The sequence below is a fragment of the Pinus tabuliformis genome, chromosome 1_2 (genome assembly GCF_031772625.1).
Source record: "Pinus tabuliformis cultivar Carrire ecotype Pingquan chromosome 1_2, CPIR1, whole genome shotgun sequence".
In the NCBI taxonomy this organism is placed as follows: domain Eukaryota; kingdom Viridiplantae; phylum Streptophyta; class Pinopsida; order Pinales; family Pinaceae; genus Pinus; species Pinus tabuliformis.
In genome coordinates this window covers 514,232,594-514,249,026 of record NC_142298.1, presented here as the reverse complement: position 1 = coordinate 514,249,026, position 16,433 = coordinate 514,232,594, and the positions used below count along the sequence as shown (strand labels likewise).

At 39.5% G+C, this 16,433-nt stretch overlaps 1 protein-coding gene across 2 annotated transcripts in view; it reads left to right on the top strand.

Annotated features, from left to right (window-relative positions):
* Positions 1-16,433, top strand: part of GMI1 (gamma-irradiation and mitomycin c induced 1) — a 391,650-nt gene that overhangs the window by 99,553 nt on the left and 275,664 nt on the right. For both annotated transcript variants that reach the window (XM_089395476.1, XM_089395477.1), the window contains 2 exons: positions 15,757-15,832; positions 15,980-16,162. In XM_089395476.1, the coding sequence (XP_089251602.1) occupies positions 15,757-15,832; positions 15,980-16,162 (259 nt within the window). The remainder of the gene's footprint in view (positions 1-15,756; positions 15,833-15,979; positions 16,163-16,433) is intronic.

The window sequence follows — 16,433 nt, the reverse complement described above, 5'->3', positions numbered from 1 at the left end:
ATAGATGTGCTAGGTAATTATATCATGTATAAATGTGCTAAGCTCCAAACAAATGGAGTGCACCACTTGTTTAACTATTAAACAACAATGAGATGCTAATGAATGCAAAAGATAACAAACTTAGTTAAGGCACTTAATGCGATAACCAACTCTTATAAGAAAGGTTCTTAGGAGTAAGGAGAAAGAGTGGGAAACATAATTTTCAAAAGATTCCAAGAGCAACTTTTAGGGAGTGTATTTTTTATATAATATTTATTTTAATATATTTTCATACATTTATATTCAAAAACGTAGTGTTGAAGTAGTTGCATAAAACATGAAAACCCAGATTTGATTATTGTATTAATGATGATTTTAATACATCAACCCTTTAGTAGAGATATAACATCAATGGTGTAGTAGTTGGAACTTCTGACATTGTCAACAAATGATCAACCAAAACATGGATTATTGGATTAATGATGATTTTAATACATCAACCCTTAGTATAGTTATAACATCAATGGTGTAGTAGTTGGAACTTGTGACATTGTCAACAAATGATCAACCAAAACATGAATATTGAAGTTTCAACATATAACATTTTTCATTAAGAAATTGTAGGTTTGTAACAGATAACATTAACCATAAAATGAAGCAAAGCATCATATTGATATTGTGTTAGACTTTAGGCTTCTGTGGTAGTTTTTTGAAGTATCATTATCCGGATTCTCCACAGTATTATGCTTCTTATGTCGACATTTCGAACCCCAAAGGGGATCCATCCTCAGGACCAAATTTGATAAAATATGAATGACAGTTAATTTTTTTTTTCGTTGTTTGTTTGTGTGTTTTGTTTCTTCTTTTGTTTTTTGTTCTTTTGTTGTTTTATTATTATTTCTTTCTTGCTTTTTGTTTCTTTTTTCGTTATTGTTTATTTTATCAAATTTGGTCCTCAGGATGGATCCCCTTTGGGGTTCGAAATGTCGACATAAGAAGCATAATACTGTGGAGAATGCGGATAATCATATTGATAATCAAATAGTTGTGATATGCATTCAACCTTTAAAACTTCAAAGGTATGTTCAAAGTTCAAACATAAATTGTCATATCATTTTTATAGGATAGGTCATAATGGTTAAGGCTAAATTTATCCTTGGTGAATTCAAAATTCAAATGTTACCTTCATTATTGTTCATCAACACATTTGGGATCGACGATTCATGGACACATTCTCCATGGGTTCTATGACCATGCTCCTTTACATTAGAGTTATTAGATTTCAATTTCTAGTGTTTTGGATACATTTTTTCCTGAAGAAAAAAATCGTATTTTTTATTCGAGGTGAAAGAAAAATACATTATTCAGTTGCTTCCAACATAAAAAGGAACAAATTCTTAAACATTGAGGCTTTACTGTTAAAGGGAATAAAATAGACTGCAAAGGACTAGATAGTACACAAAACTATTGGTTTCCATGCTATCAACGGTTCGTGATTCTGAACATACCAAAATTACCATAGTTTGTAAATTATAATAGTTATCCAAATGACCAGAATTTTTTTATAAAAGTCATCTAGAGCGTCAAAGCATCTGTTTTGTAATATGTATTTGCGAAATTATTCTATCATGTATCCATTGTGATTTAGAGATAAACTTGCTTTGGAAATCCCATTGTCTTTTGTATTATCCTCCCTAAAAGGATGAGCAAAGTCAATTTGCCGAAATAGTGATACCTACCTCTTTAGGTTGCATGCCAGTGAGTGAAGCATGTGTTTGAGAACATGTGCTATGCCATTCATCGAATTGATGGTTAGTAATGAATCTCCCATAATCTATAATGAAGAAACATGAAATTTCAAAGCAAATTTCAATAAATAAACGAGTGAGTTGAACTCACTCAAATTGTTTGTACCACGACCATAATTTGCGTTGAATCGAAAGATATGAGAATACATGAGATAGAGTGGCAAGACCAATTACACAACAATGCTTGGATCTCTACCTCCGCCATCAGAAAAGGCCATGATTTGGACTTGCTTGTACATAAATATTTTTGGATCTAAGGTGCTTGCTACCCACCACCAATGGGCGACCCCACAAGAGAATTTTTCTCCTAGATTTGTCTTCAGCCAACAACTAGCAGTGCTTTATAACCACTAGTGTAGTTGATGTCTTGCCAGATGTCTCTGCTTCCCAAGCTAGTGATATGTCCCCTCACACATCTGTCGAGATCGTATGCTTGAAGGTGGCCCATCCAATCCTAAAGGTATGGTTTTTCATCATGTAAACAAGTGCTTATGCTTGTTTTTCTTGGGCGCACTTGGGTATGGATTATTGGGTGATGTGGAAGGAGGAAGGGTTTGGATTATAGTCTTGTTCCTTTGTGAAAATTTCAAGTTTGAAATCCTATTACGACAGCTGGAAATTATTTTTGTAATTGTTAATTAATTTAACAATTTATTTGCTACGACAAACACCAAATAATTCACACTGCAACCTTCCCAAATAAAATTGCGGAAGAAAATTGCGTCGGAAACTGAGAAAATGTACTAGCGCACATAAAAATTAACACAGTTAGTTTTGGACAAAAGTCCCCTGAAAAACCCAACTTGGGAAAATTGGTGCAACATCTGAGGGTTTTTAATATTATGCAGTAGTGAAAAATTCTGAGTACAAGGTCGATGCTGAAAACCGGCAATCCTGCAGAGAAATTACTGGCAAAAATATTGTGAGGAATTTTCCTCACCCCCACTGGAAATCTGGGCTCTCACTGCAGCTCCAAGTGAGCTGTCCAGACTCCAAACAGCCTTTACGCAGACCTGCGTAACGCTTGCGCAATCCTTTCTACGCTCTGGTTGAATCAACTGCTCCTGTAGCTGTCCTGTTTTCCACTGGCTGAGAAACTATAGCTTCGACCTTCTGGAACCCTTTCTCGACCTCTGGAACTGAAACTCGACTTCTCTTCAGCGAAATCGAATTGCCTCTGGAAGTTTTTGCGCAGCCCTCGCGTCAACCTCATTGTGGCTCTTCCTGCTTCTCTACAATGCACTTCATCGAATTTGGAAAACTTCCTACAACTCACTGTTCCTGCCCCTCTCTGCCTCTGCTTCCTTGCTGAAGCTTAAACTCTTCCAACGCTGCTGGCTCTTTGGAAAATTGAACTCTCCAAGGAAATCGAACTCTCTATGGTTCTCACAAGTGTGTTCTCCATCTACCCATCAACTTCTTATAATCCTCTATTGGTCCACCAACAACCAAGATTAAAACTTAATTTTCATAATTTTCACACGAAGGAACCATCTTCTCATGCAGTGGAATTCGGAGACAACAAAAGCTATGCTGTTAGAGAACTGGGATCAACATCTTTGATGTTGGAGAATGGAGCTAAACTACATCTCAACAATATACTATATGTTCCAAGTTTGAAAAAGAATTTGCTTTCAATTTCTTGCTTAGAAGATAAAGGGGATAGAGTTGCTTTTGTTGATGGAAAGGTTTTGGTTTGGGGAAAAGATTCAAGTATTGATAAAGCTAGGGTTATTGGAGTTCGTGAAGGAAGCTTATATAGAGTCATTACACAACCTCCCCAAGCCCTAGTACTTATGGAAATCCATCCCATTGAGCCATGGCATAGAAGATATGGTCATCTATACTACAAGGTTATTCCCACTCTTAATCAACTAGTTCATGGCATCCCCAATATCAAAGAAGATCGTGAAGGAGTTTGCAAGGGATGTTCTTTGGGTAAACATACAAGAAAACCATTTTCAAATAGTGAAACAAGGTCTAAAGAAATATTAGACCTCATTCATTTTGATGTGTGTAGGCATATGTCTGACAAATCACTTGGAGGTTATCTTTACTATGTAACATTCATTAATGATGACTCTAGAAAGGCTTGGCTCTATCTTCTCAAGAAAAAGGATGAAGTATTTGAAAAATTCAAGGAGTTCAGATTTAAAGTGGAAACCCTAATCGAAAGGAAAATAAAGACTTTGAGATCCGACAATGGTGGGGAATACACTTCTAAAGAATTGATTGCATATTGTAAAGTAGGAATTAAGAGGGAGCTCATTGTTCCCTATTAACCTGAACAAAATGGAGTGGCCAAAAGAAAGAATAGGATAATTGAAGAAGGTATACGAACAATGCTCCTTGATCAAGACTTACCAAAATTTCTATGGGGAGAATCAACAATGACAATAGTATATATTCAAAATAGAAGAGGAAGCATTCACAGGGAAGAAGCCAAGTGTAGACCATCTCCGAATCTTTTGAGTGTCTTGCTTATGTCCACATTCTAAAGGACAAATGAAGGAAGTTAGATTCTACAAGCATCAAAGGGATTTTTGTTGGCTATAGTCTCTCCCCTTCGTTGGCTATAGTCTCTCCTCAAAGGCATATAGAATCTACACCAAAGGAAGGAAGACATAATGAAGTAAGCAGGGACGTTATATTTGATGAAAATCATGCCTACAAAAGATCCAAGGACATTCCTATTGATTCTGATGACAAAGATGTACCAATATTTGAAGAAGAAGAAGAAGTACAAAACGACAATCCATCTACAATTCAAGAATAAGAAGAAGGACCAAGTGAGCCTATTCAACCTGTCATCATATCGAACACAAGGGGCCAAATTGGTTAAAAGCTACTCTTGAAGACACTGAAGGACATGGAGCTACGAAAGGAACCTTTAGAGAAAGAAAGTAAAAGGCCGAAAAGATATTCTGGATATGCTACGTATATGCCAAAATTGATTGAAGTTGAACCATCTACATTTGAAGAAGCTACTCATTAAGAAGTATGGAAGAAGGCAATGCAGGAAGAATATCAACCCATTGCGAAGAATGGGGTTTGGGAAATCATTCCTAGACCTAGTGACAAATCGATTGTCGCCTCCAAATGGATCTACAAGATCAAGCATGTTGTTGATGGAAGTATAGACAAATAGCAAGCTAGATTTGTTGCAAGGGGTTTCTCTCAAAAGGAAGGCAAAGATTATGAAGAAACCTTTCCACCCACTGCAAGGTATACTACCATTAGTTCTTTGGTTTCATTGGCTGCTACAATGGGATGGAATATCCATCAGTTGGATGTAAAGACAACAATTCTGAATGGGACCATTGATGAGGAAGTATACATTGAACAACTCGAAGGATTTTAAATAAATAACAAAGATACTCGCGTTTGTCGACTCAAGAAGGCCCTATATGGTTTGAAACAAGCACCTAGGGCATGGTATGCAAGAATGGATGCATACCTTCTTAAAAGTGGGTTCGTGAAGAGTATTGCTGATTCAAATCTCTACATCAAGGTCGTGGATAATGAGCCAACCATTATTCTACTATATGTGGATGATCTATTCATTACAAGTGTGGAGCAAAGGATACAAGAATGCAAGAAGATGCTGGCAGCTAAATTTGAGATGAAGGATCTAGGACTAATGCACTATTACCTAGGTCTGGAAGTATGGCAGAAGCCAGGGGAGATATATTTGGGGCAAGGAAAGTATACCATCAAGTTGTTGCAGAAATTTGGGATGATGGACTACTCCTATGATCACTAATCTCAAGAAGTTGAGGAGCTCTGACTCAAGTCTTGTAGACCCTACCTCCTATTGTAAGTTGGTGGGTTCTTCGATGTATCTGATAAATACTAGGCTAGATATATGTTTTGCCGTGAACATTCTTCGTAAGTTTCATTTGGAGCCTCGTCATGATCACTGGATAGTTGCTAAGCATATATTAAGATATCTTCGTGGTAATATACATCACTGCCTAAAGCACGATAAAAAGGAAGTTAAGCTCATTTGCTTCACAGATTTTGATTGGGGTGGCAGTGAGACTGATGGGAGAAGCACTACAGGTGAATGCTTTAGTTTGGGATCTGTCACGATCTCATGGATTAGTAGAAAGCAAGATCCTGTTGCTTTGAGTAGTGCTGAAACAGAGTATGTCGCTGCATGTGAAGTAGGAAAGGAGGTTGTATGGTTAAGGGAGCTTTTGACAGATTTGACTGAGAAGCCTTTGGGTCCTACTGTGATCAATTGTGACAATCAAAGTTGCATCCAGATGTCTGAAGATCCCATGTTTCATGCCAGGACGAAGCATATCAACAATAAGTTCCACTACATTAGGAACTTTGGTGCAGAATGGGATTGTGAAGCTACAATATGTCTGAACAGACGATCCGGTAGCTAATATACTAACAAAGTCTCTTCCTAATAAGAAGTTTGAATATCTTAGAAGCATGCTTGGTTTAGTTAATATTGTTGATCTTGTTGATGATGATAAAAGTTTGGAAGAGATTTGTTGAGGCTTTGTGTGTGAGACACATTGAATGGGAGGACATCTGGCCGACACTGCGTTGATGTTTAGGTCTCGAAGTAGATCTCGAAGTCATTATGTAATGTACTTGTCAAAATAATGAAAAAGAATTATTATTATTATTATTACGATGACTTATTAAAGCATGGTTTTCATGCTTGGGTCATATTTTATTAGTCAAGTCCCCATTGTGGACTCCTAGGATTTATATTGATTCATTAGAGTCATTATACATTTCATGACACCCTTCTTGGGCTTTTGAATCATGTAAAAAGATTTATTATTGAGTCAAATTAGGCATTTCAAATAGGGCAATTCGACTTCACCTCAAGCCTATATATACAAGTAGATTAAATTCATTTGGAGCATTCATTCATTCTCACACAAGTTCGATATCCAGAAGAAAGCGCTGGAAAAGTGCGAAGTAGGAAAGAAGGCTAAAAGGAGTGCGAAGTTGGAGAAGAAGGCAAGATCAAAATTTTGGGCTATCTTTCTCTCTCTCGTGTGGGTTCCGCTAGGAAATCGAAGTCTTTCTTTTCAAATCGAAGTTGCTGCTGCCATTTGTTGGGTCAAAGTGTTGCTGCTTCAAGTTCAAAGTTATGGGTTGAAGTTGTTGAGGAGGATGCTGATTTGGTGGTTGGAGTAGGTCTGTGTCTGGGCAAGAAGTAGAAGTCTGTAGCACTAATTTGCCTAGATCCTTCATCTCAAATTTAGCTGCCAGCATCTTCTTGCATTCTTGTATCCTTTGCTCCACACTTGTAATGAATAGATCATCCACATATAGTAGAAAATGGCTTGGCTCATTATCCACAACCTTGATGTAGAGATTTGAATCAGCAATACTCTTCACGAACCCACTTTTAAGAAGGTATGCATCCATTCTTGCATACCATGCCCTAGGTGCTTGTTTCAAACCATATAGGGCCTTCTGCTTCTTAGTGCTACGGACTTCTGCTTCTTGCCCATCCAAAATATCATGGCAAATCCAAGGCTAAAACAACATCCAAACGTACTCTTCCTGTCGACAACATTTCTTGCCCATTCAACGTTGGTATGTCCATGAAGTTGAACATCTCCGACAGGATATCTCAAACCAAGGGTGATCGTCCCATGCAGATATCTCAAAATGTGTTTGGTAGCAACACAATGTGCATGGAGAGCTCGGTCATGAATTGAACCAACGTGTTCACTTCATAGCATATGTCCGAACGGGTGTTCACTAAGAACATCAAAGCCCCAATCCACTGCCCATACTCGGATGGATTCACCAAATCGGGTCTTGCAGCTTCACATAACTTCTTGAAAATCATTTCCATCTGTGTGGGCAGAGACTTGAATTCTGTCATTCCAATTCTCTCCAACAACTTCACAATATATTTTCCTTGTGAAAGGAAAATCTCACCAAGCCTTTGCCAAATGTCAAGGCCTAAAAAGTAGTGCATGAGTCCAAGGTCCTTCATCTTGAATTCAGAGGCTAACTCCCTCTTACACTCAATCATTAGGGGCTCACTACCTGTCAAGAATAAATCACCAACATATAAAACCAAAATTAACGAAATACCTTGGACTCGACATTGCTTCTTGTAAATCACAACTTCAACAAATAACTGTCTATGTGGGTGTACCATGCTCTGTTGGCTTGCTTCAAACCATATAATGTCTTCTTCAACCTACAAACGTGTCTTTTTCAATCCTCTACTTCAAATCCCTATGGTTGTTCAACATACACTTCTTCCTATAACATGCCATGAAGGAGTGTTGTCTTCATGTCCATCTAATGAAGGGTCCATCCTTTGACTTGTGGCAAGAGCAACTATTGAACGAATGGTTGTATATTGAGCCACAGGTGGAAAGATGTTGTCATAATCTTCAACCTCTTGTTGGGAGAATCCTCGGGCCACGAACCTTGCCTCATATTTCTCATGCTTCCATCAAATCCATGCTTGATCTTGAATAGCCATTTTGAAGTCACTACAGATTTCCCCTTCGGTCTCGGCACAACATCCCATACGTAATTATTCATAATTGGTTCATATTCTTCAGCCATAGCATCCTTCCAAACTTGTTATTTTACGACTTCAAAGTTGGGAGGTTCGACCTGAATCATAGTGCTCATGGCTGCAACATATCCCTAGTACTTGCATGGCTTCTTGCTTTCTCTAAATGATCTTCGAATGGGAACGTGTCTCTCGTCATCCTGTAATGTGTCATGAAACCAGGGTGGCCTCTTCCTAGCAAGACGATCACATGGAGGAGGATCTAAGGGGTCCATTGGCTCCATGGGATCATCAACAATGTCTGTCTCGGATTCAGGCACGAAAGGACCATCTATCATATCCGTATCATCATTATTTTTCTCAGGAGAAGGAGGTGGAGGATGGTCCCTTCCTTTTCCAAGGGAAACATCTTCATTGAACATTACATCCCTACTAATTTCAACCTTCCTTTGACTTGGAATATATATTTTAAATGCTTCAGAATTTTCACAATATCTAACAAATATACCTTTTCTTTGTGTGGCTTCTAGCTTTCTATTTTCTCCTTGGCACATGGAAATATACGGGGCAACCAAAGATACAGAGATGGCCAACATCGGGCTTGACACCTGTGAACACTTCTTCGGGGGTCTTGTTGTCCAATGCTTGATGAGGTACCCTGTTTTGAACATATACGACAACATTCGTTGCTTCTCCCCAAAGGAACTTCAACAACTTTTGGTCATGGAGCATGGCACGAGTGACTTCTACAATAGACTTGTTCTTTCTTTCAGCTACTCCATTTTGTTCGGGAGTATAGGGCACAATCATCTCTTTCTTGATACCTTCCTTCTTGCAAAAATCGATGAACTTATTCGAAATGTACTCTCCATTGTTGTTAGACCTGAATATCTCAATTTTCTTCCATGTTTGATTTTCGACCAAAGCTTTGAACTCCTTGGAACAATTTGAAGGCTTCATCTTTGTGCTTCAAATAATATTTCCACATCTTTCTTGAGAAATCATCAATGTGGGTGATGTAATAGAGATGGGCACCAATAGAATGTACAGGCATCAGACCACATATGTCGGAATGAATGAGTTGGAGAATGTCATTTGTCTTGTTCTCACTAGAGGGGAATGGTCCCCTTGACTTCTTTCCACTGGCACACGCTGGACATACTCCATCATGTTGGGCTTGAACGTCGGGAATACCAGAGACCAATTTCCTCAATTTCGGAAGATCATCATAATGTAGATGGGCCAATCTTCGGTGCCATAGCTTGCTTAGTGGTCTGGACTTATGCAGGAAAGCAACAAAATACAGATATAAACATAAACACAGAGATGCAGGAGGAATAAAAACTTCGTTTCATTAATATCAAAGAACTGAAATATGCTTACAGAATGGAAATAAACCAGCTCTGGCGATGGTAGATTATCTCTGAGAAGAGATGTGGCATCTACATGCCTCTGAACTGTGTTACAATGAGGCTTAAAGGCCTATTTATTATTGAGAAAAAATGGAAAATTTTAAACATCCAAAAACCTAACCCTAAGAGATGAAGTGCCAAAGCTATGGCCCCTCATTGGGGTAAATTGGTACATCAACTTTTCGGGGTCGTAACTTTGGCATACGATCTCCATTTGACGTGCACGATACCTCCTTAGAAATATTTATCCGAGGACTATAACTTTTGACAGCAAACGTAAGTCAAAGATATATGTTTGCTTGTTTTCCAAAAAATGACGTTTAGGGCCTCAAAACGACTCCAGAAGTTCAAGACCTTAAAAATTGCCAAAGATAGTAAATTGTGCTACAATTAAGGATACTAAAAGACTAAAAGAAACAATGGTGGGTGTCCAATTGGAATAGGCATGTGGTAAACAATATCCAATTGGATCAGTCCCCCCAGGAAGCAATGGTCCCATTGTGCTGAGTGCCTCCATGAGATGGGGAAACTTCTGCTGAACTTGGTCCTTGGTGAGCTACTGGCCTTGGTGCAGGAGTTCACTAGCTTTGACAACCCGATACAATTGGATCTTTTGCTGGCGAATGTTCTTGATCTGTGTGTCCATGATCCGATCAGTTGTGGCCTGTTCCATGCAGTTTTGGTTTAACTCTGTTGGTGTGAGTTTTTTTGCAATGTCTGATGTGTCTAGTAATGGTGGAAAATATGGTCGAAGGCGGTCCACGTTGAACACTGGGTGCAGGCCAAAGAATGGGGGAATGTTGGAGCTCAAAAGCATTGTCTCCAACAACCTTGGTAATGGTGTAAGGCCCATATAGGAGTGGTCTGAGCTTCTAATGGGCTTCGATAAGGTGTTCTTTCTCCAAATGCAACCAAAATTTGTCGCCCACTTGAAGGCTGAAACTTGTGTGACATCTGATGTTGATCATGTCGTTGCTTTTACTTGACATTGGACTTCTCCAAGATGTTTTGAACTTGTTGGCGGATGTGCTGGATGCGTTCAATAAATCTGGTTGCTTTATCTGTCTCAGACACTGCATGTGTGGATTTTGTCTGTAGTTGTATGAGGCACGACAACATCAATCCCACAAAATGGTTGAAATCCTAGACCCACTTGAAAGGGACTGTGATCAATCAAGCTATGGAGAACTTTGCTATAACTGCACTGTACATAGGGAAGGCTCTCATCCGAGCTTCGTGGATGCTTAAAGTTGTATGTGCAGAGTATGTGCACTATCCTCCTTTTGACGACCTCTGTCTAGCCATCAGTTCGGGGATGGAATGCAGTTGACTTGGTGAGTTTGGTGTCCAATAGTGTTTAGAGGTTTGACCAAAATGTGCTAGGAACCTGCTATCCTGATATGATATAATGGTCTGCGCTATCCCAAAATGTACCCACACTTGTTCAAAGAAGAGTTCTGCAATGTCCTTTGCTGTGATACTCTTCTTGTAGGCCGCCAATATAGCCATCTTAGAAAATCTGTCCACAACCACAAATACATAGTCATTACCATGCTTGTAGAAGGGAGGCTAGACGGATAGTCCATGGAGATAGATTCCCAAGGCTGGCTGGGAGTAGGTAGAGGACTGTACGGGCCTTGCTTCTTGATGGTTGGCTTGGCGATGGTGTAGACAATGCAGAATCTGATATATTTCCCAACATCTTGTCAGAGTTTTGGCCAATAAAAGTAATTTTGTAGTACGACCGTAGTTTTCTCAACACCAAAGTGTCTTGTGACCCCACTGTAGTGCTCCTCCCAAATTAGCTTGGCATGCTCGCTTGAAGGAACACAAAGGTGGTCCAGGTGGCATGATAATGCGCCATGGAGGTGGAAATCAAGAACTTGCTTGCCATCTACTAGCATCTGGTATGTGGAGGCGAACTCTAGATCATTTTTGTATAGTTGCGGCCATCTAGAGGTCTCGTGGGCACAAGAGTTGAGAACAGTGGTCAGTGTTGCAACGGGGGGCCGACTGAGGCAGTTTGCAACATGATTGTTGTTGCCCTTTTTGTATTTAATGTTCAAGTGGAATTTTTTGCAGATGTATAGACCACTTCTGAGGGCAATCGTTTTGCAAATCCCTTGTGTTTGTATATATTGAAGAGGTCGATGATCGGTTTGGATGATCGTCTCCTTCCCCATAATGTAATGCGACCATTTCTGGCAAGCCTGCACGATGGAGTACATCTTTTTGTCAATGGTGGGGTACTTCTGAATTGTGTCAGAAAGTGCCTCACTATGATAGGCCACTGGATGCCTGTGCTAGGTGAGGACTGCACCAATATCATAGTCAGAGGTGTCTATCTCAATTTCAAATGGCTGCTGCAGGTCTGGCAATGTAAGTACCAGTGCAAAGCAGAGGTGGCACTTCAACTCAACGAACGCCTTCTATTGGGACTCAGACCAGGAAAACTTTGCTTTCGCTCCGCCCTTGGTAATTTGACTCAAAGGCTAAGTGATATGGGAGAATCCCAACACGAACCTCTGATAAAAATTTGCAAGGCCCAAAAAGTTGCGAAGCTCTGTTAGAGTGGTCGGGGTTGGTGAATCTCGAATGACTTGGATCTTAGTTGGATCCACATGCACGCTTCGCTTATCTATGATGTAACCTGGATATTGGACTTGGCTCATGCCATAGGTGCATTTCTCCAAGTTGTCGCACAGTTTGTGCTGCTGCAGGTTTTGAAGGCCTATTGAATGTGTTGCAAGTGTTCTTCCCAACTCTTGCTGAAGATGAGGATGTCGTCCAGATAAACAACCACTAATGAGTTGGTGAAGGGCTGCAAGATGTCATCCATTAGTCTCATAAAAGTAGCAGGGGCATTTGTCAACCCAAACGACATAGCCAACCATTCAGAAAGGTCTTCTTTGGATTTGAAGGTGGTCTTCCATGCATCTGTGGGCTCTATTGGAACCTGCTAATAGCCAAACTTCAGATCGATCTTGTTGAAATACTTGGCCCCCTTGAGTTGGTTTAGAAGGTCATCAATTCATGGGATTGTATACCTGTTCTTGACAATGATTTTGTTTAGTGACCGATAATCAATGCAGAGCCTCCAAGTCCCATCTTTCTTCTGTACATGTACAATTAGGCTCCCATAAGGCTAGGGACTTGGTCGGATGTGCCCTTTTTGCAACAACTCTTGGATTTGCCACTTTATCTCTTCATTTTCCAGAATGGAGCGGCGATATATAGACCCGTTGCATAGAGGTGCTCGGGGAGTCAGATGGATCGAATGCTGGACCTGATAGTGCAAGGGTACCCTTTTGGGTGAGGAGAAGATGACCTTGTATTCTTCCATGACCTTATCCACTTGCTACTGCTGTGTAGAAGAACCCTTCCCGGGGGCCATGGATGTGGCCATGATCTTCCCCTTACTTTGAGAGCGAATTAGAAAGAAAACAAATTTCCTGGTCTAGGAGATGATCTTACTGCATTGCTTGGCATAGATCAAAGAGATGGCGGTAGGTGGGGCTATGTCCAGTATCTTGTTTAACTTATTACCCAAAGAAATAATAACAATGCGAGGCCTAGACTCATATACAACATGACGCTTGCACAAGTATCAGGAGCAAAATCACACAATACCTCATTCGTGAAGCGCTTGATGCTGTAGGGAAGGTGACACTGCTAGCTGATGCAAAGATATCGTCCTTGGTGAAGCCACCCGATGGTGTATTGCAATGGGTGTGGTGTGGTTTGTAGGCCCAACCGCTTCACGACCTCTGTTGAAGTGAGGTTCTTTTGGCCCCATTTAAAGTAAGGCAATCCTCTGATAGGTCCTTACCCTTCCACCTATCATGCTTTGGGCCTTGGCTTCAACCTATCAACAAGGCTCTTCATCTATGACGCAATGTCAAGTATGCATAAATGGTATCTCAAGGTGAAATATGTCTTCAAGAAAGCCATCATAGTCATATTCTTGCCTTAGGATGATGAATGGTGCTTATACAAGATAAACTAAGATGTATGACATTTAAATTTCTTGCAACTAGTGACCACCACTAAACTCCAAACATCTACTATTGAATTTGGTGGAATATTATTGTATTTTCGTGGGGTAAGTGGATGCGTGCATGTATGTCTGGATGGTTGACTGGGGGGAAGAGATTGTGGACATATGCAAGGGTGCAAAGTGGTGGATGAAGTAAAAGCATGGAGAAGATGCTATTTTTTGTATAGAGATATATTGAAAGATTTGTTTGTATGCGTATATGGATGTATGTATATACGTACGTATGCTTGGGTAGGAAGATTGATGGACAAATGCAAGGGTGTAGGGTGATGGACAAAGCGATGGGAGGATGAACCTCTTATCTTTGTTTGACATTCTCAAACCTTTGTGGAACAATTCTCTCTATTTATCCAGTTTCAGTTCATTCAAGATGGGACACCTACGTGAGTTAGATTGTGATGTAAATATTTCTGAGCTCAGCCCAATCCTTAAATACTAGATAGGGTCAGCCTACACTTGCTCATCCTTTCTCTTTGACTACGGTGCAGTAAAGGAGGAGAACTAATTGTGGGATCATCCTATGATCTATCCTTCGGGGGACCCCTTTCTGTGCATTGTGGCATGCATGGCCCTTCCTTCTTTAACTTCAGCCTAGTGACCAATGGATGGGCAATTGCTCCTTCATTCACTGGCATACCGAGAACCTGGTTGTTCTTCTTCTTTCCTGATAGCAAAGATTAATACTTTCTAGTGCAATGTAGGTTATAACCTTCCCTTCATTATTGTTGAGGTAGAATTTTACAGCTTAATTACATTCAAAAGGCTTTGAAGCTTCCCTTGAAGGACATAACAAGAAGGAATTCAAGTATATTAAAATATATAGGCATGATTTGATTTGGAAAAGAATTATACATTGGTGAGATTGTAGAGTTGGGTTGTGGAAGTTGTTGGTGGAATCTAGATAATGGTAAACAAGGGGAGTTATTGAAGTTGCGACCTGCAATTGTGTATCCAGCAAGAACAATTGATTTCAAGTGTCTAGGACACGTCTTATCTAACTCCTATTAGAGTTGGAAATCATTGGAGTAGGCAGTCAATGAGATAAAAGGAACTGGTGAATGATCAGCTGTCTTACACTAAGCTCTATAAAGAACATGACAAGAAGGGAAGCAGGTATACTGAAGATATACGCACAGTTTTATTTAGAGAAGAAATTAATACGCAATCTGAGTGGAGAGTTGTAGGCGATGACATGGAAAGTAAAGTGGCTGGCAGAGTGTATCAGAAAGAACCATTAATTTCAGGGTTAAGGACACATCATATTTATCTCCAATGGAGCAGACAAGAACTGGAGATGGCAATCGAGGGGGTAAAGAGAATGGGTGAATTTATCCGCTGTCTTATGTGGAACTCCAAAAGATGATGCATGGAAAAAGAAAATGAAAAGTATCACTAAGCAATTTGAAATAGCTGACATATGATAATTTCTCAAAAGCACTTTTCACAGTGTTGTGGTTCAGTGAATCATCTTTCAAGTGGTTAAGCTTTTCTTAAGGTTCTCTATTCATAGTCATCATCTATCCTTTTGATTAAATTTGTGCGACTCTTCCCTTGAAAGTCCTTCATTTTTCCAGTAAGAGAACATCCATTGCCTGAAAAGTGCATGCAAGAGAAGAAGGAATTGACAGAGACACATCAGTTCTTCTCAACTTTCACAACAGTTTGTTGGTTCCCTCGTGGAAGAACCGCATATTAAATACAGATTAGTTAAAATATCCTAGTTCAGGTGAGATTGGTCATCTAAATTACCTTTGTTTATTCAGTACAGATTAGTTAAAACATCCTAGTTCAGATGAGATTGGTCATCTAGATTACATTTGTTTATGGTATGTCATAGACATGTTAGATTTCCAAGATCAACCTGCTTTCAGATTGATATTTGGTTTTGAAGTTGGGTACTTGTGATATGGCTTATGGTTTAGAAAGAGAGTCTTTCCCAAACATTAATGATGTATCCATCAAACATTGTTTATCTTGCAGACAGATCTTGCTCACAAGCATCCGTTTACTCTTGTATTGAAGAACTTAGGACGCAAACCTGATGTTAGTGACCCTGGTAAGTGTCTTGGCTATGCAATTATTTTGATTTTAATTTGTAAAAATTGTGTTTCATTGGTCTGATATATATTCTTTGATATCTCATCTTTAGTTGCAAAATATGCGATGTTAATGCCATTAGTATTTAATATGGTCACATCTGCAGCAATATGTATGGAAATAGAAAGAGAAGGCAGACAGATAACACCAGTTCAACTTGAGAAGGAGTACCAAGATTGGTTAAAAGCTATGCATGAAAGCTTTGATGAAGAGGTTGAGTGTGGTGATGGAGAGGCTACACTGATATTAAATCCTAGCAATGGGAAGGATCTTGGAATTTCCAACAAGGGTAAGAAGCATCATCAGTTCATCGTGGATGGTTAATTTTATAGATTGAAATATAATGGCAGGTTGATTGTTTTCTGGAAAGTTTTGATAGGTAAATTTTTTTGGTTTGTAGTAATGCCTAAAATCATATTGCGGTGTAGTGTTTTTGCATATGGAACATCTGAACAAGTTATGTTAGGAAAAAAATATTCCTGACCGGAAAAAATGGTTGTCAGAAGTCAGTTTGGTCAATTTTGCAGAGGTGATATGGCAATAAAATATTGCACATAAAT